Source organism: Limanda limanda, chromosome 17 (genome assembly GCF_963576545.1).
Source record: "Limanda limanda chromosome 17, fLimLim1.1, whole genome shotgun sequence".
In the NCBI taxonomy this organism is placed as follows: domain Eukaryota; kingdom Metazoa; phylum Chordata; class Actinopteri; order Pleuronectiformes; family Pleuronectidae; genus Limanda; species Limanda limanda.
In genome coordinates this window covers 22158658-22180558 of record NC_083652.1, presented here as the reverse complement: position 1 = coordinate 22180558, position 21901 = coordinate 22158658, and the positions used below count along the sequence as shown (strand labels likewise).

The window sequence follows — 21901 nt, the reverse complement described above, 5'->3', positions numbered from 1 at the left end:
TCTGAGGTTTTGCCAGCTAAAATACATCTGCATACATTCGAAAACTCAAACTGTTCGGCCTGTTTCCGCTATTCAACTGAGCTCAGTGGTAATCACTCACATTTCTTTGCAATGATGTGAGAGTGTATGGCTTCTCTGAAATAAGAAACCAAACCCAGACAGACAGAGCACGCGATTGAAAACCCACTATGATCAAGCTTCACTTGTCAGTTGTGAAGATGGTGCAGTTAGTCAATTTATGGTGGCTGCTAATTATTACCAAAACCGATCATTTCGATTGGTTGAATTCATGAAGGTTTTGTGTAATTTGCCTCAAGGTGGTGCAGTAAACATGATGAAGTTAAATGGTCCTTACTCTTTACATCGCTTTAAAATCCCAATGATTGTCACAAATGCAAATTCTGACCTAGATTAAAAGATACTGAAACCTACAAATATTTTGAAATCAAAATAACCATATTTCCAATGTTTCTACTTCGATGCATTGACATGAAATTACAGGCAAATCGACATCAAGTTTGTTCATTTAATCTGCATAAAAAAACCAAAGGATCAAATAATGATGTTAAAGGAAACATTTGATTCTGTTCGCTGTAGTTCAAGTGTGACCTACTGATTAAGTATTAGTTGAATTTTTGGTAAAAACAACGTGGACATGTCTTAAAATGGACACCATCTTTTCCACATTTCACACCACTCATCATTTTACATAGTGCTGTTTTGACTCCCAGTCTTAAATAAATAGTGAGCATCAGGACTTTGAACTGAGGCTAAATAATGATTAACTGAGTCAAAATATGTGATTTTCTCTAGGAATGGGGGCAGCAGATACTGTAGCGCTTAAAGTAAACACACGGTTTCAGTTGAAAACAAACACTCACTTCCTACTGGCTGATTGCAGATACACATAAGTGATGGTGGAGCTTTGAAGCGAAGAGTCAATTGTTGGACACTGTTTCATACCACAGTCCTGGAAGCAAAATATTCCTGTTTTGTGAGTATGTGTAAATGTAAAATTATAATATAATCTTAATAATAACGGCACATGTCTATGACAAGTTTAAATGACTGTCCAATCCATTGCATTTAACAGTCAAAGCCAGTTGTTTGTAAAGTTCAACCTTTTACATATATAAGTGATTATCATTGACTGTTAGAGAGGGATTTACCAGCGTGGTCACCTCCAGCCCCAGATGATTCATAAACTTGCTATTTCATTCAGAAGCCGAATAAAACATTAACTACATGCGCAGACCTCATAATGCAAGAACAACATTTTATTGTTCATTTTTATAACTGGGATTCATCTCTATTAGAATTGTCCGTTCACTTTTCACTTAGTGGCCGGCGAGAGAGCAAAGGAGCTTCTGCCAAAAAACGTGCAGTTAACCTTGATGCATCTGAGCAGCATTTACAGATCAAACTCTACTTCGGTGTCAAACACGCTGTTTGCAGGTTCTTGGCAGGTGAGTCTTTCATACTTAAGTGAAGGTTGTTGTGTTTTTTTTTTGATGGTGCCTGTGGAGCGACCCAGTCAGGCGACACATTTCCACCTGGAAAAACCTCCCAACCATTCGTAAGTGGGCATGCGATTTAGGGAATGTACATTCCACCTCCTCCTCGGGGGTCTTCTCTGTGACCCCGTGCGGACTTGACTGACCCGACGTGACACCGCATGCATAACTCCAGCAGATGCAAAACACATTTCAACAGGTCACACAACGAGCTGAGGCTCTCCACTCAGATTAATGAGTGGATTTCTTTTTTTAAATGAGTGGATTTGAGCTGCGCGTGGTTAACAGGTGATGTGATTTCAGCAGAGAGGTATACCGGTTATGTCTGAAACCTGAAAACAAGCTTTATATGAGCATTTCATGTGTCAAAGTGGTGTGGGTGTGTACACTGTATATTTCATAACTTGGAGCTTCACATACGCAAGAATAATCTCTCTTTGCCTGTGAGTGAACTCAAATCTATGAAAAAAATGAGAACATGTCTTCAAACCAGCGCCTACTTATAGCTACAGGGTAGTGCTGGTATCAATAAAGAAGATACAAGATCTGGAAGAGTCCATGAAGAATTGTACTTCACCTTTGAAATGTAAAGAGCATTTTGCGCTGATAATGAGGCGTCACTCTCCACGCATTTGAGTAAAAAGGAAAATTCAGCTCTGCAAAGGTAGAACTGTCTTTTCTTTCAAGTGATCAAGGCCTGTAGCTCCAGGGCGGCAGACGGAGCTTTGCAATGTTGACACACAACACGAGTTCATTAGCTGTGGTGGGTTGCTGATACACACCAGCCGCCATCCGTCAACGCAGAGAGAAACAAAACAAATTGGCGTCACTTCATAATTTAAGTTTAAAGCTTTACTGCTTCTGCTTGTGTTTGTGTGTGTGGGGGGGTAGCTTCATGCTGGAGGGAAACACTAAAGACAAAATATATTGTATCTGATAGCATATTGTCACTTAACAGTAAAATTCAGGCGGTCATGGATGAGCCACACTAGCACGCTGTCAGCAGGAAAACAACTTAACACAAAGAAACACCCAGTGCAGAGGGAAAGTGACTGGGAGTCCGTGGCTAACAGGAGACTGTGCCAGCGTTAGTGGCTGATTTTGCCAAATGTACTGCCCTGAAACTAGAGGCCAGAATATCTTAGTGGAGAGCTTCACTCTGTGACAAGAAATAACAGCACTTAGTGGTTTTTTGCTTGGTTTGTCCTCTCACTGCAGAGGAGGTTATCTATCAGATCAAGTTTTGGAAGGTGACAGGAAATTCCCCGGTCAGCTAGGTCGCTCCTAACACAGTCCAGAGCAGCGAGGGAGAGCAGTCAGATACTGGCTCTGTGGGGGCAGGTGGGGGGTTAAGTGCCGGCAAGGCCATGAGGTGGAAGTGGGAGGGGCGTGGCAGGGTGTGCCTGCTGATCTCCCGGGGGGCTGACCTCACGTCACCACTTGCTGCACGTTTGAGCGTTCGTGAGGACAGGAGCGGCCTCCACAGTGCAGCCGCCTGAGCAGCCGCTGGAGCTTGTTGGAGAAGTTTTTGTTCATCTGCCTGTACATGAGAGGCATCGCAAAGCTGCTCGAGAACGCCAGCAGCTTGGACACACATCTCAAGAAGTAATAGGTAGGTAAGTAGTGTGCATTGCTAACGTACCCCGGCGCACCAGCTATAGTGTGCACCAGCAGGGTCATGTAGTATGGGGTCCACAGGACAAACTGCACACAGACGGAGGCGAGCAGCAGCCTGTGGATGGAAGGGTCCAGGCGAGCCGAGTCCTGGTCCAGAGGCGTTGTCTCTTTTCTAATGCGCAAAATGAGCACAAAGGCATAAAGGACGGCCACAGCCGGAACCACGTAGCCGATGAACATCATGATGGCGTCTGCCGCCTCCTTGTTTTGCATTTTCGAGCACTCGACCATCTTGGTGGAGATGTGGTTGCACACGTAAAAGAGCAGCGAGGAGAAGCTGGTGAGCACCGCTCCGCCCCAGATGAACCCACACACGTGTTTCGTGTTGTACACGCTGGACATGTACGTGCGAGGCAGCGCTCGCTCTATATAGTAGTCCAGACTGAGCAGCGTGGTGGAATACATGATGACCAGTGAGGAGATGTTGAAGAGGATGAGCAGCGTGATGTAGACCTCGTTGTTGTACTCCCATAAGTGCCAGCGGGTGAAGGTGGAGCTCAGCAGCTCCACGGGCGCCACCAGGTTGAGCACGATGCCCGCGATGGCCATGTTGACGAAATACACATCGGGCATAGTCATGGACACCTTGTTGGAGAGGTTGACCACGACCAGCAGGACATTGTAGCACAGCCCCAGTGGGAAGCACACCAGGAGGTAGACGAGGGAGAAGACGGACAGGATGAGGCCAAAGTCCTGGCAGAGGCGGAAGTCCACGCTGGTGTCCGTCTCATTGTGAACCATGCAGATCCACATCGCTGGGCTCCGACACGGGTCCAGCACTCAACAGGTCGACTGCAGGCAGAGAGGTGGGAAGAACAGAGTGAGTTCATGGTAAATATCAGTGTAATACTCTCATAAACCATATAGATTTGTCACTACCGACGATGAAACAATAATCTGTGTGGGATGACTCTTACTTTCATATCCTGTTCAGACAAAAGTATGTGATCGGTTCAGTTTCAAAGCTAACTTCTCTTTGTAAAAACATTAAAACCATGTATTTCAAGTCATTGTTCCTGTAATTAAGATTAAGATACATTTTTATTTGTCCCAAACACATGCACAGACATGCAATTGTAGGGAAATGTAACCTCTGCTTTTAACCCATCTGGTGCAGGACACACAGAGCAGTGAGCAGCCATGTACAGCGCCCGGGGAGCAGATGTTAGGGGAGTAAGGTGCCTTGCTCAGGGGCACTAGGCAGGGTAGGGAGAATCCTCTTGGATTATTTTTGGACCAACAGGGTCGAATCCAGGTTCGTCTTTTTGTTGTTTCTCCGTGGAGTCGAACCAGAGACGAACCAGAGACCTTTTCTGCCCATAGTCCAAGTTTCTACCACTAGTCCACCGCCTCAATGGATAAGACAAATATCACAATTATAAAATGACAAAAGTCCCATTTGTGAGCTCCTGTGTAAATAGGTTTGATTAACTATTGATGTGTTTTATGTAAATACGTCTGTTTGTGTTGTGTGCTCGGCTCGGCTGCAGAGCTCCACCCTCTCTGTTCTCGCCAGGAGAGCAAGCCGGGCCGTGACACAAAAACACGGCGCGGCTATTATGCGCCGGGTAACGCTGTTAATTTCACTTCAGTGCATCTGACTGGCTGAGGACGAAGCCCTCACAATGAAGCTGCCACAGTGTTTCGGCTGCGAGCGCTCGCCCTCAAAACCCACTGGTTCTCCTCTGTGAGAGCCACACCGGCCGCAGCAAATGAGGCCCTTGTTCTGATGGAAGAATGCAACGCTGGGTTTGTTTGACGCCTCTGCAACATTTTTCTGTCTCTCTTTCTTTCGCTCTTTCTCTTTCTCTCCCTCTCAGCCACAGTCACATGCAGGGGCCTCTGCTGCCGGTGCCAGAGCTGCCTTTGTGGTCAGGCAGCGAGATTAAGAGGAACACCGGCTTTGGAGGTCCTGCTCTTGAGTAAAGCATTTGCACCCTCTGTTCAGGTTACTGCCAAGTTGACTTGGGTGGAGGGGGCGGGGGGGTCGGGCACAAGGCACATGATGATGGGTAGATTTATAAAGAGTGAAATGTGAAGCAGGCTCTCGGGGACGGGTGGGTGAGGGCCGGGTGGAGGGGTTGGAGTTCAGGGCAAGGTCAAAGGAAACGACCACGCACACGTAAGGAGCCTTTGTGTGTCAAGACCGCTGAGGCAGCGAGATTTAAAACAGTTATGTAACGCTCCCTTTGCATTATTAACTCAGGTCATTTTTTATTCATCTTTTCAAACACGCTTTGATCAAGGACAGGGAAGATCATGAGGCTATCGCAGCATTGCATGGATAAGAGTTCAAAGAAGTTCACTGTATTTCCTCAGTGATACTTTTCCATATGTTTGGCTTCATTCTGCAAAACTGTTTCAAAAAAAGAACAATTCTCACAAGAGCTGAAGAGAAACAAAAAGTAACACACGATAAAAGAAGATGTGTCAAACTTTGCACAATTCTATGGAAATACCTCCCCTGTAATAAAAGAAACAATACAAGGGGAAGGAAGACAGATTCGTTCTCGGGAGGATGAGTGACATTGCCAGTAAAGGGGAAACGTTCCTCCGCTTCCTTACGTAACTTCACTACAGAGGGGCTGTTTGGCCTGAAGCCGCAGACACAGACGCACACAGACACACACAGACACACACAGACACACACAGACACACACAGGGGCTCAGTCCCTCCTCTGTACGGCTCCAATTGGCTGTAATGAGGCTGTAGTGCTGGAGGCCGGAGCTCAGGGGCGGACTGGAACCGGATCAGGAGGAAGGAAGTGTAGAGTTACTCAAAAAGAAACAACAACCAAAAAAAAACAACAACTATAGTTCCCAGAACAGGAGCCCTGGTCCGGCCTGTTGTAAACATGGTTCTCCAACAGCAGCAGTGACTCACTGAGTCAAACAGACCCGGACAGGAGCCCATCATCAGCCGTGGCCCTATTATTCTCTGATTGTATTTAGGGTTGCAAAATTCCGGGAATATTCAAAGTTGGAAACTTTCCATGGGAATTAACGGAAAATAACGGGAATAAACGGGAATATACGGGAATTAACGGGAATAAACGGGCAATGTTGTGGGTAATTTATACTAACTGTATTTACCTTGTCATATACAGACATAAATATAAACATTTTGTTGTGTCATAGGCTGATTTGAGCCCTGAGGAAACTTTGGGCACTTGACTATATGCTTCTGCATCGTTGTGTCATTCTTAACATAGGTCTTTGCACAGTATTTGCAAATGTACACAGCCTTTCCTTCTACATTGGATGGGGTGAAATGTCTCCACACATGAGAGAGTGCACGTGGCATTGTTCTGTAGAATAAGAGGAGAAAAAAGTTTGTAAAAAAACACTAATGCAATGCCAGAGATATAAATAGTTAGCCAAACAATTGGAATCGTCTGTAAACATATTTTACAATTGATGGATAAATGAATGGAAATAGTCTAGATGAACAGATGAACAATCCTCAATCAGCATGCTAATATATTTCCCCAGTAATATCATGGAAACTTACCTGACTAGTCCTTCACTCTACAGCAGGCCTCAGTAGCCCTGCTGTAGAGTGAAGGATGCTGGGAGTTATCTGTGCATGTGATGGAAGAATGACCAGTGGAGGGTTGAAAATCAACGTGAACGGTGCTGCATTCCATACATCTTTAAAATAGAGTTTTGAATGATGTTTTTATTGCTCAGTGTTTAATTTGCGTATTTATTTATTTTCTCAAAATTCCCAAAATTCCTGAGCTAAACTTCCCATGGAAAGTTTCCGGAAAGTTTCTGGAAATTTACCGGAAACGCTCCGCCCCTTTGCAACCCTACTTGTATTGTAGATTGAAAGTGCGTCTCCCACCCCCCACCTCCCTCCCCTTCACCCCTTCAACAACCTATCCTCACTTAAAAGAGAAAATGACTTAAAGACAGGTCGGGGGTTATTAAAGAGATCTCTGGCTGCTTTGCGGTTGGCTGTCCCCATTCATCAGCACCTGCTGTATACAGACATCCCAGCCGCCCTTTCATTATCACGTTGGCTCGCTCTGCAGCTTCCGACAGCCGAGTGGAACCTCATCATTCTGCATATAAAAGGAGTTTATATAGCTGTGTTTTGGTGTGTGCCAGAGTTTAATTACAGTCACGATGCTGTCGCTGTCTCCGAAGACGTCTGAGCAAGCAGATCGGCAGCATCAACACAACTTCACTGCAAGTACAGACACTTGCTCACGAGTCTTGAGTTGGATGGAATAGTTCCTGTTTCCTCCATCTCCACGGAAAAGATTTGCCCAGTATCTGATTCAGTCCATCTTAACAGCAGACACGTTGCCATGGACACCAACATTCTGATATTAACCAAATTAAGACTAAGAATAGTACGAAGAAGACACAAAACCTTTACACAAATATGTCATAAGCAAACATTTTACTACAAGGCTATTGGAGAGGGCATACCACCTCAGCAAACACATATTCAAAATCCTGCATTTGTCGGTTTCTCCAGATCTGCTATAACGTTTTATGGATTCTTTCTTGGGTCATGCTCCACCATAAAACTTAATGGATATTGGTTTAGTTTGAGAAAAAGCCTGCTAACAAACAAACACACAGACGAAAACATAACGTCCTCTGCAGAGGGAATCCAGACATGTAGGTATGCTACGTGTTTTTGATATAATGCCGTTTTTTTGAAGGGCGCAAACTTCGCAATGGCGATATTTTCCAAAAGTGTCAGGGTAATATCGGACATTTGACGTAGGGGACATAATGTCGATCTGAACCATAATCTGAATATTCAAATTTTGTGAAAATATTCTATTCTAATTTATAACTTATTTTATTTCAAGTTGACCTATCAGGTAATTTTGCTTAAAAATAAGAAACCCCTCGAGTTCACCCATTAAACAACCACAAACAGGTCCAGGCCTGGTTGCTACTTTGCTATAATCAACACTTATTATATGTTTCAGATCTGATTTTTCATGCTGATCTTGTCAACAATCAGTACTAACTGTGAACTGTCTGCCTCAGATCTGCTCTGGGGCGACTTCACCTCGGCTGTTGTGAAAGACATTGCACTTTTAGCTATGCACATATTGCCAGCAGCCTTTGATAATGAGATCTCTAGTTTTCCACTCAGCTGAGGGGGGAAAAAACACAGGAGAGGTGAAAGAAAGAAAACGTCTACCCCTGTCTTTGAGGCACCACACATGCACAAACACACACACACAAACAAACACACACACACACACTCACACGGCATGAGCGATGTCAGTTTTAATTCAAGGTAATAAGCACCATTACATTTCTAAAGTCCAAGACAACCCAGGGAGGTGACGTTGTAATGGTGGAGAGAAGGTCACAGAAAACCCTGCTAACGTACAAGCAAAACCACAGGCAGTGTTATGTGTAATAACAAATGTATAAGGAATATGTAGATGTGGTAGTTGTGTCTCTTTTAAAGTACATAAATAAGTTGTCATGGACAATCTTTACTGTCACTACTCTTGATTATAAGTCTGTTACTAAGGTTATGATCTATTGTAACACGCTAATGACAATTTAATTAATCGAATGACATTCTCTTGTTGGATTGTTTTTGGTCATTTCTCATTTATGATCCCTAAAAAGAGATGAATCCATTTCAAACAATGTAACCGTCACAGCACACACACACACACACACACACACACACACACACACACACACACACACACACACACACTGCCATGCGTCCTGGTGTGGTTGTAGAGCAATAGTCACAAGTTTCTGACAACAACACACATCCTACAGACGTCTGTTGTTTCTTGTCAACTCCCAAAGTCTCTGCTCAAAAAGTTTGGCTATTGTTATCATAGATATCATATATAAACACTAGATGTCTCGGCCGCGTTGCCGGCCAACAGAGTCGAACGTCACCACATGGCGGCCATCTTGCTGCAGGCGGCTCGCTCACCCATAACATTGTGTTGTAGTGGTGCGTACTTTTTAAATAACCATAACTTGCTCAATTTTCAACCGATTTTTAAACTGTTTGGTTTGTTATAAATGTCAGAGATGATGCTATGACACTGCATACTTATGAATAATTATGTTATTTTTCTAAAAAATTTAATAATTTATGCAGTGTCATAACTACATCTCTGACGTTTATAACAAACCAAACAGGTTTAAGAATCGGTTGCAAATTGAGCAAGTTATGGTTATTTAAAAAGTACGCACCACGACAACACAATGTTATGGGTGAGCGAGCCGCCTGCAGCAAGATGGCCGCCATGTGGTGACGTTCGACTCCATTGGCCGAGACATCTAGCCTTATATATGTCTATGATTGTTATCTGTTGTCTTCCTCGAGTCCTGTAGATGTCTCACTAACAATGCCTGCTACACTGCCCCCTCACAATTTGTGGTGGTACTGCTCCGTTTCGTTCTGTTAGCTTTCAGAAGACGTGAATACAAAATTAAAGTAAATGAACATCGAGCAGGGACAGAAAGCTCTGTCTGTTTCCTTGTATATGTACATATCTATCTTTACTCTCAATTAAGAAGGCAGATATCCATAGCTACAAGAAAGCTAACGATTTACTGTATGGTGTCTTTTATAAAGTATCTATATGCATCTATTTCTGCCAGCATGTATTTGAGAAAGTAAATCCAGGAGAAAGACCGGTCGAGCTGCACCCCATAAAAGTGCAACACGTAAAACTACTAGGGACGGGAATCGGCAGGGACCTCCCGATACGATACTATCACGATACTTAGGTGGTGATACGATATGTATTGCGATTCGATATTACGATTTCCTGGGATTTCTTTTGGTTATTTTTTTTTTTAAATACTGGACCATGGAAAAATGTTGAATCATACCTTCATACAACACAGTCAAATTCACTTCGAACTTTACAAGTTTTATTTCAAATATTAACATTAACTTAATGACTGCCGGGCAGCCAATAGAGAAAATAAATAAAAATGTGCCCTATTATTGTATAGCCCCTGTCAACTGCACACAAACTGACAGATTAAGAAATGAATGCCACTTAGGCTACTTTTAAACAATAAATAAAAGGTAAATTAAATAGAATGAATAAAAGTTTACTTAAAATATAAACTTTGAAATAAACAAAAAGTAGGCTATTGTTGTTTGCATGTAGCCGATGCAAAGCTAGTGCTTGGGTATGTTTAGATTCTTGTGCAAAAACAAGAGCTGGTCAACATGCTCTGGGGTGATGTTGCTCCTCCCATATATCCCCCCCCCCCGTATAAACCAATAAATATGTTTGGGTTTTTTTAAATCTATTTGGGAGGCAGCATGGCGATTTAAAATCGTCATTCACAGGAATCGCGATTTGTAACTGAATCCATTTTTCTCCCCATCCCTAAAAACTACACAAGGAAAACTCTTTGTGTTCTTCTTCTCGCCCTTGACTCTGACAGCTGTCGCAGACTCGGTTAAACCCCGTCTGAACTTTTTGCCCCATTTCATGCCAGAGGTAGTTAACTTGAATACTCCCAGAGGGGGGGGGGGGGGGGGCCTGCTTCAGCCCCAGCAGACAACACCACGGCGTAAGAGTGACGCCCACATGCCTGACGTCTCAGTGTTTTGCGGCCAGATCTCGCGGGCTGATGGGAGTAGTGTGACATGCACGGCCCACACCCCTCATATATCCTTACTGGAATTTACAGGCGCTTCTCAGAAAGTACTGAGTGATGTCACATGATTCGCTGCTCGTGTCTGCAGTGTGCAGCGGAGCGGCAGCCCGGAGTACGACTGGGAGAAGAGAAGATCACGCTGCTCACATGCTGGGACTGTTTATCCTCTTATAATTCAAAAAAAACGTAACTAACTTCATCCTGGGAGGCCACAACCATGTTAAACTTTAAAATAAAAACCCTAAATCTCTCCTGGTTTTGGTGATTCTCTCAGCTGCCTATAACTCTTGGAATTATCAAACGTGTGGGAGAAATTGGAGCGGCTACATACCGCACTTGTTCTTGTTTTGGTGTGAATCCGGAGCTTTAGTCCTGTTGCCTTATCTAAAATGTATCTAAATGTATTTTATCTGTGTTATGTGATTTCTGTGTGTCTTGTGACTGTTGACATTTTTTGTATGCTGCTGTCTTGGCCAGGCTTCCCTTGGAAAAGAGGTCATTGTATCTCAACGGGACCGACCTGGTTAAATAAAGGCAAATAAAATAAATAAAATAAAAATTAATGAGGGATCTGGCTTCAGGTGAATGCAAAAACCATTTAGCAAATTAAAAATTCTAAGCTCATAGGGGTTATTAAAATACTGACTCCATTTCTGAGGAGAAACTCACAGGAATGTGTTTGTGTGCAGGACAGGTTCGCTTGTTTCTGGTGAGTGGCATTCCTGGCCAACCATAGATCTTGTGCACACACTACTTGTGGTTGTGGAGGGACTCCTCCTCACAGACAGATCTAACACATAGTGATGGGAAAAACCAGTGTTTCCTGAGTGGATTCGTCTCTGTTCAATCAAGCACGAGTCACGGCCGGTTTCCACGGCTTCCTTCCGGCAACACGCTGAACTGTCACAGGCTTCGGCACAAGTCAGAGTTCAATGGTCAGCACAAAGCAGGGCTTACTGTCATTGAGCACACACACACACACACACACACACACACACACACACACACACACACACACTTGTCCCCTTCGATCACATGGACGGAGCTGACGACAACAAGTGCAAAGCCATCAGCTCAAGAAGCATTTAATTTGGCTGAGGGGTGTGTACTTAAAATAGAATTCAGTCATAGTCAGTAAGGGTATAACGTCATTTATAAAAGATCACTGCCACTGATACTTCCATGTGTGCATCGTCTTGAGCCAGAATCTGAAATATATCATTTGTAAATGAACATTAAAAGCTTTGAATATAATAAAAACTTTGAATTAAGAGGCAGGTTTTGGTGTTATGCTGACATATATATATATATATGAAACAGTTACTAATCACTTACTAATGTACTGGAAGTTAAGTCCCTGCATTAGCACATGTAGAGATCCAGTAAAGTGTCAACATCTTGGAGTTTCCAGCATAGATCTATGTGTACCAGCATAGATCTATGTGTACCAGTACCAAACATCACATGTGGTCAGATAAACAAACTCACTGTGGTTACATCCCATTAGCTCTGGTACATAGCTGTTAATATTGAGGTGATATAATATATAGTAATTGTTGATTTTCAATCATGAATACTGACGTCTGTAAATACACACTTAAATATATTTCCCATATAATAACACTCATTCTTACCAGAAGTGCCTTTTGAGTACTTAATGCTTTATGTACTAATTTCTAGATTTTTATGTACAAAATTATATCATAATATGGGAAATATATTTAATATATATAAATATATTTAAGTGTGCATTTACAGACGTCAGTATTTATGATTGAAAATCAACAATTACTATATATTATATCACCTCAATATTAACAGCTATGTACCACTTCAGATTGTCCAAAACATTTCCTTGTTCTTTCATTCTCATATTCATACAGACGACATTGGTCTTCAAATATATAACAGGCTATCTACATTTAATTGTAAAATACAATATTATAAAGTTAGATGGGCCATTATTCATATAAACGGGAAGTCTCACACGACCTTCAACCGTTTATTTGAATTTCAAAAGAAGGGAAATGAGAGGATTGTGCTCGGCAGGAGGACTCTGGTTGACCTGACACAACTTCTCTTTCTTTTATTCTATTCTATTCTATTATTTTCTATTATATTCTATTCTATTCTATTCCCAGCTCTAGAGAAAACTGACCCCGTGAGAAACACGCCAGGAAGTTCAAACCCTGGAGGTTCAGAAAACAAACGTCAGGTTCTCTCTCCAGCATCTGAAGTATTAGTACTGGGGTGAGTTGGGGTGGTCGTGGACAGTGGGGGTCTCTCCATCACACTTGACTGAGCACATCAAAGCGGGGGGGGAGCTGTCACGAATAGAGCTGCTCAGTCACATTCATATTCTCTATCGCTGCGAACGTGGGAAATCCGGCGCAGACTTTGCGCTTCTACGCACGGAACTAGCGGCAGAATCAGTCTGAACTCACCAGGATCGCAGGGACTTGGCTCGGTGACGAACCTCCGGGCGCATCAGGTTCGGATGAAGCGTTTCCACTCGCACTTCTCGCTCGTTTCCTTCCAAACACACACATCCTGCAGGAGGAGAAGTCCCGGGGCCTCCGCAGCGCTCCGGGTCCCGGGTCCCACGGATCCGCTTCCCCTAACCCTAACCCGGGGTTCGCAGCTCTTCGCTCGGGAACTTCTCCGGCGGACGAGGCTCGTTGTGAAAAGAAGGCGGAGCCACGGAGGACTTTACTACAGCCCGTCACTGTGTACACACGTGACCCTCCCCCACCGGCTCCGGGAGCCACGCCCCCCGCTGGCCCGCTCCTCGGCTGTGATTGGGTCAGGGACCGGGAGGTGGGGACCGAGGAGGGGGACCGACTCCCCACCACACTCACACACACACGCACACACACACACACACACACACACACACACACTTACACACAAAAGCACACTAACAACCACACTCACACACAGACACACACACACATGTACACACACACATGCACACACACGCGCACACACACTCACACACACAAACACACACGCACACACACTCACACACACACACTCACACAGACACACACACACACACGTGCACACACACTCACACACACTCACACACACTCACACAACACACGCACACAAACACACACGCACACACTCACACACAAAAGCACACTCACAACCACACACACACACACTCACACACACACGCGCACACACACTCACACACAAACACACACTCACACTCACACACACGCGCACACACACTCTCACACGCAAACACACACTCACACTCAAACACACACTCACACACACTCACACACACACACACACGCACACACACACTCACACACACACACACATACGCACACACAAAAACTCACATACACTCACGCACACACACACGCGCACAAACCCTCACGCACAAACACGCACTCACACACAAACACACACACTCACACACAAACACAGACACACACACACGTGCACACACACTCACACACAAACACACACTCACACACACACACTCACACACAAACACACACTCACACACACACGCACACACACACGCACACATCAGGGGTTTTCCTGGTAAAGTAGAGACAGATATCACCATCACATCAAACACACTTTTATTGTACCCACTGTGTACTTTGTGTTACAACTAATCATGTAAGCAATCGATTTTTTAAATGTATTCCTTAAAAGGAAATCCCCGTACAGATCAAAGACTGAATGAGTTTAGATGGACGATGCATTTCCTCTTCAGCCCTCTATCCAGAAGGTCCAACCATAACACACGCACTCAACCAATCGGCAATCTTGACAATCGTGACGTTTTATACAACAGTGTGATAAGGACTAACTATCTAACAATATAATAAAACAAATCCCCTGACACGTCAGTGTTGTAATCTGCTTCGCCGAACTTCAAAGAAGCAACCTCACCTCAAAGCTTATCGTTGCTTCTTTGTGAATGTGCAGACGGACGGCTGCAGACGTCAGAGATGTTGTTGTAATCCTGGAGTTATACTTACCCAACTGACCACTGGGGGAGGTACATTTCGTAATCTCTGTGCAAACGTCCGGGTAGGCCTACCCACCAAGTTCCCATTTCCCTATCTATGCCTAACCCTATCAGTTATCTCTGTCATTCTAAAGGGAAAGGCAAACTCTGCGGGAACTTCTTGTCAATTGATTGAATAGTTTCTGAAGCCCTCTTTTCTTCCATTGGGTTAGGTTTGCTTTAGCATCTTTGTCGGGAAATGTGTTATTACACTTTTAGCCGATACCCTAAAACGGCTGCCATTCTCTCTGGCCTTCCTGTGAGGCAGATCCACATTAATACCCGATTCCCATTATGATCAAACAAACCCTTTTTAGTCGTTTTATTGCTTAACCTGCCCTTTAGGCCAGCGTATGCTAGACCTAGACCTAACTGTTGTAAGGCTGGAGTTATACTTACCCAATTGACCACTGGGGGAGGTACATTTCGTAATCTCTGTGCAAACGTCCGGGTAGGCCTACCCACCAAGTTCCCATTTCCCTATCTATGCCTCACCCTAACCTTATCAGTTATCTCTGTCATTCTAAAGGGAAAGGCATACTCTGTGGGAACTTCTTGTCAATTGATTGAATAGTTTCTGAATCCCTCTTTTCTTCCATTGGGTTAGGTTTGCTTTAGCATCTTTGTCGGGAAATTTGTTATTACACTTTGCACTAAATATACCTGTCTCCTTGCACTGTGGACCCTGTACAACACTCCGCTCCATATACACTTATTTCACATCATATGTGATATGTGTTAATATAAACCATATTGATATTATATATCATTTCATAAAATAATATTGTCTTTTGCACACTCTGTCTACATATTCTTACACTCATAGTATATTATATTATCTATTGTATAGTCAAATACTTATATTTATACCTCTACTATATATCATATATTATATCATACTCTCTGTATATTCTTTGTATATATAAGTCTATATACACATATTTACACATGTGTACATGTTATTATTATTATTATATTTACTATTATTATTGTATATACTGTTGCTGCTGCCATTATTACTATATATTGCTATTATATTGGTATAATTACTATCATATATAAATATATATTATGTTATATTATATACTATATATACTGTACTATTTTTATATATTGTCTAACAATAACATTACCATCATATCATCAGTACTATTACCATCATCTTGCCACTGCACCTTATCTACCTATTTATCTTGTGTTTCTGTTTTTATTCTTTCTACCTCAATATGTTTTATTTTATTCTATTGTATTGTATTTTATTGTATTCAAATATACCGGCTGCTATGACGACTTAATTTACCTTCGGGGATGAATAAAGTAATCTGTCTATCTATCTATCTATCTATCTATCTATCTATCTATCTATCTATCTATCTATCTATCTATCTATCTATCTATCTATCTATCTATCTATCTATCTATCTATCTATCTATCTATCTATCTATCTATCTATCTATCTATCTATCTATCTATCTATCTATCTATCAAACAAACCACTTTTTAGTCTTTTTATTGCTTAACCTGCCCTTTAGGCCATTGTATGCTAGACCTAGACCTAACTTTAACCCTGAATGTAAAAAGAGTGCCCTTGTCACAGCACCCAATAAAATACATGCGAGTGCACATTCCTGGTGGATTATCATCAATGCTATATATTTCTACTTTTTATTCAACTGTTGGAATGAAAGTCAAAATATCTACCACCATTTTTTTTTTTTTTTACAGCTTGGGAAAGAACAGGGTTTTTCCTTGGCTGTAAAAGTATGTCTTAGAGCGCAGTATTTTGTGACAGATTTACCTTCCAGCTCATGCATTTATTGCTCTACCTGCCATCCCCCCCCCCCGATTCATATTTCCTCTCACCAGTGCCTGAAACAAGTCACCCCCAGCAAAGCTACCCCCTTGTTTTAATGCATTTTCATACTGTTTGGTCTGACTGCTACTCACCTAACCAAAGACATGCTCCCAAACCACGAAGGGCAGCTCTACAAGAAACACATTTAGCGGTCTTTTGAGTCACTCCAGCTAATTAGAGATATGGACGACATCTCAGCCTCTAATCTATGTTGATTTCTGTGGTCTTCTTGGACAAACAAAGCCTGTGTCCCTCAAAGTGAAAGAATACGATTATTGTTCCTGTCTGGGGAAACCTTAAAACTTAGTACAATAGCAGAGTATTGGTGACTTTCCGCTTTGACGAATATGTTCACGGGAAAACGAGGAAAAGTTTGTAACGCAGCATGGTTGATAGGGACATAATACAAACTGCTTGTTCGAATGATGAAATGCCTTTGTGTTGTTCTGTTGCAGTCTGTAATAATGCTGCTGAAGTTTGCTAAGAAGATTAAGGATTAGGGTGTACGCTAAATTCTTCGCAGTTTATAATATTCCGACATAATCCTGACACGGAGAAGTGTGTGGTACAGCAGATGATTAAAAGCATTTAATGCCTCTTGTTTGAACAGAAGCTAATTTCCCCACCGACTCCTCCGACACAGATAAAGAGGCAAGTTAGTTAATCACTCAAGTGTTTTTTATCACACCACCTAAAAAGTGCAGAGTTTTATGACCGAATACTCACATTAATTCTCTTGTTTCTTGGTCAGCTGGTTATACATTATGCATCGTATATATATTGTAAACCTGAGATAATTTTGCATTCTAACAACCAAAATAAATCACAATAACTTGGCGGTCCCAGAGCATTATATAATCCTAAAAGTTCAGCTTTGCCATGATTCAATACCCAACTTTTTTAGGTGCTGAGGATGAGTCAAGCAAGTAAATATCATGTTCATTTATTTAAGCTATTGCAGTTGGCACAGGAACACTTTAAAACCCAAGGTTTCTATGCTTCATCCATGAGTCAGCCATGCTGTATGTGTAATAAGCATTACACATGCAGCATGGAAGCATCAGGCCTTAATAATGGCTTTGCTGTGAAAGCTTGAAGTTCCACAGCGTTAAAAGAACCTAGAGGCAAACGCTGAAAAAACCTCAACTCTTCATGCAAAGTCAGGATTAGTTCTTGGCCGACAATATAAATGAAAAACAGTAATGAAAGAGAGTTGAGATGCATCGTTTGAAAACTAAAAGCCTCTCTATGGCTCAGCGAGTGCACTCAGGCTTTGTAGAGGCTGAGTAGGAGTGTTGAACATAAGTCACATGCCAGTTTGAAAGAACTGGAGTAGAAATAAATCGGAATAATTCAAGAGTGGAATATTTCTCTGATCTTATATTTAAGAGTAACCACAGCTGTGCTCAGTCTAATGGGCTTAGTTGTCGGGCCTCTGTAAGTCAGAGATACTACAGTCTCCAGTCAGATCTGCAGTTTCAGAATATAATTTCCAATCTGATAACTGACACGGAAAGGAAACTATAAGTAAAACTATTCCTTGGTTGGATCGTCAATGAGAGACAAGAATCTGATTGTGCATTCTTGCAAAAACTGTTTTCCAAAATAATATCTCATAAAAAGCTAGAATAATGACAATTATAAATTTTTCTAGATAAACAACTACATGTTTCATAATGTCAGTTACCACAACATGGTAGAAACGGGAGATCAGTGCAGTGGAATTATACACTCTTTCCTTTTGCATGTGCTTTAGCAATCACTTATGTAAGAAGTAGTACTACAACTCAGGAGTGAGTCATAGATGTCGAGCACTGCACTACCCAAAGTTATATCAATCAACTGTTAAAGGATCATATTTAATGCAGAACATTCAAGGCAGATATTTTAACTCAATTATGCTGACAATGGTGAAAGTGCTGATTTAAATGTCACTCAGTGAACATTAATAGGACCAGTATGACGGGTTAAGGAGTCTGCTCAGCACACAATAAGAGGTTTAGAGAATAGGACCAGTGCTCCTTGGTACGCGTTGCACTTTAAACCTTTCTGGGCTGTGCTTCGACGCGAGACAAAAGCCAGAATGCAGAAATGGAAGGTCTGACAAACTGGTGGCAGTTTTTTCTTTTTGACCAGATGGAAAATTACTACAGATCAACTGACATATCTCTCTGAGTCCCCATGAAAAGAAGAATTTTGTTGTTCAGGGCCAGCGATCCTTTATCTCTCTAATTTAGTTCTCCTTTCCGACTGTCACTGCTTATTGTGACAGAGATTTAATCTGCTCCCGTAATTACTTTGTTTGTCTTCCTTTGTTTACTCATCAGGTAGAGTTCATCACCATTCAGAATTTGTTATGCGGTATGAAGAATTAAAAGTGGTTGATAATGTGGGGACTGAACATGTTGTACTCCCACGTGAAACACATTTTATCTACATTTTATCTAGTTTCTATAATGCAGTTAAATTATTTAACATATTATGATGGGTTGAAATACCCAAGCAACAGGAAACTGTCCTATTACTAGAGTCTCAGTCTGAGTCACTTGTAATCGATGGTTGGTGGTTAATGCAATAATTCCTCACATACACTCTTCAGAGTTCCACATACTTAATATGCTCATGCATAGCTATTAGTATATTTCATCTGTATAACATGAGGTACAAGCTTTCTGGGAGGTGTTCCTCTTCCTGAAACATCATATGATTAAAATTAGAAGATAATATCACCAGAACTGTAGTCAGAGAGCCCTAATGTGCTGTGGTATGTCTGGAGAATTAGCTATTTTTAAGCGATAGATTGTTGTTTGTCATATCAATGTCACATCAACAGCATAGATTGTTTGAATTGATGTGTAGCATCTTTAAACATCTTTATTATAATGGTTTCCATGGCAGCGTCTGTGATGTGCTCGTTCACTCTCGCAGGGGAGAAAGTTAGCGTGTATGTTCGAGGCCGTGGGTTTGACTAAATCACGGTTTATCCCCAATCAGGCTCTGAAATCTGTTCCTATTCTTGGAAGCCACTGTAAAGCCCCGGTCTGCATTTACTTTTCCCTTAAAGACTTTAGGTTTCATGACGACATGTGGCTTGTTTACAAATGAAAGTGAGCGCTTGGCCTTGGACGGCCCCGGATGTATGTCAGCCGTCTGCACAGTCACTTTGGCAGCAGATGGTCACAGACACGTAATGATAATGATTAGGCCAGTGTCTGCGGGCAAAGGGACATTGTGAAGAATTGAATCAGACTGTGACAGTTTGTACTGTTGCCAAAGAGGATGTGCAAAAGTGGTGATGAATCTAAGTAGCACAGACACCTCTATGACCTTTTAAAATATGTTTTTCATGCACTCACACACACATAGGGAGAGGCAGACACAGCAGTGAAGTGATTGCTGTGCACATGCCTTTAAGCCCAGAGGCCTGGGAGTGCACATTAAGCTCATTAAGTCTGTGGTGGAGATTACAGCGTGTTGACCAGGCACCAGCGCTCAGCGGCGGGGGCGTCTCCACATTTGCAGGGAGGAAGTGGAGAGATGAGGATTAGAGAAAAACGAGAGACTCTTGCAAGTTTTATTAATTAATGAAGTTCGTCTCATTTAATGTAAAACATATATGATTTAATGATGGAAGAATAGCCAACCTAAAAATCTATGTATAACTGCATACACCCACACTACTTAAAACAAACTGGTGCAAAGAGGCGATAGAGCAGGAGAGCTCATCTTCGATGCTCCATGATAATCCAAAACAAGTTCATAACATAAAGATGAGCACAAAAAAACTAAAGCCTGTTTTTGTTGCGCCTTCGGGACGGATTGGGCGCCACACCGAGACGTCTCCCCATGTGAGACGATGTGTTTGTGTCAACAGGCTGTGGAGACAGTGGGTGTGTCATCCAGTGTTGTAACATAAATGTTTAGGATGTTGTTAAATATCTATATATATATATATATGATCTAAATTATGGTATTGCTGCAGAGGGGATGGAATATCAGTGGAGCCTGGATTAATATCACACGATGTAAGCTTGTGTCCTATAAGCTGGTTTCTGTGTGTGTTTCTCTGCCGGGACAAATGATGCTTTGGAAAGATTTTTGATGATGAGTTTTGATATTCCTCTCCCATCTGTCTGTCTGCCCCCCCCCCCCCCCCCCCCCCCCCCCAGAGATTCATTAACCTTTGGGCTCGCAAGCTGAATAATATAATGTCATTGGCAGTTATGTTTTTCAGTCCTGACCCACAGCTCCTCCTCTTTGTTTATGCTGAAAGGAGCAGTGTGACTTGGCAGAAGATGGCAAATGGCACATCTGCTAAACTGGATTAACTGCTTAAAGTCTAGCTGGTGCTGAAAAGGTATTAAAATGGATCCAAGAGTCATCGAATGTACGTTGTATAGAAGGGTCTGGAGGTATGCACGCACACACACACACACACACACACACAAACACACACACACACACACACACACACCAGACACCGTAAGCCACAAACACAGGCTTATTAAAGCATAAATCAACGTTGACCCACCAACATGCACATATAATGATATCCTGCGGTACAAGGTTGCAGAGAGAGGCCTGCATAGCTTAGTGACATTCCTGGAGTAAGTGAAGAGGACAGTTAATGTTTTGGTTGGTGGGTGTGTTGGTGGGACGCCGGATAGCTGAGGTGGTGTTCAAGTGCAGGGAGGAAAACACGCAGGCCTGCTCCTCGGCCGTCAGCTCGTCCCTGACGAAAGACCGAGCTGTGACCTCGGGTCAACCTCGTAATGTATCCGTCTCAATAATATCCACCTCATCCTTTGGGGGCATTAACGGTAGTTTTATGGCACGTTCCTTGCATTTTCTTCATCCCCCATGGGAAATGTATGTGTTGGCGTTTAGTCACAGAATAGGGGAGTGGGAATCAGATCAGCTCGCATGAAGCTTTTAGTGTAAACACCCAGAAGACTGGGGCGAACTCCATTAGGAATGTGAATCATCCAGCCCCAGAATCATGAGCTCTCTCCCTCACTGGCAAATTGATGATTACTGTGATTTATTTTTTGCTGGGGGTCGGATCATCTCAAAGCTTTGTCATCATCATTATGTGGAGTGTTGTGCAGCTTTTAGATCCACTGTTTTGTGGTAACTAAAGATCTTTTCAGGGAAATGTGCAGGCAGGTCATACTGAGAAA

General features: G+C 42.5%; 1 protein-coding gene across 1 annotated transcript; it reads right to left on the bottom strand.

Annotated features, from left to right (window-relative positions):
- Positions 1–1457: 1457 nt before the first annotated feature.
- gpr146 (G protein-coupled receptor 146) lies at positions 1458–13569 on the bottom strand. Its single transcript, XM_061089704.1, has 2 exons — positions 13274–13569; positions 1458–3983 (listed from the first exon to the last, which is right to left on the bottom strand). Exon 2 carries the CDS (start codon positions 3942–3944, stop codon positions 2943–2945), a length of 1002 nt encoding a protein of 333 aa, XP_060945687.1. The 5' UTR covers positions 3945–3983; positions 13274–13569; the 3' UTR covers positions 1458–2942.
- Positions 13570–21901: the final 8332 nt, after the last annotated feature.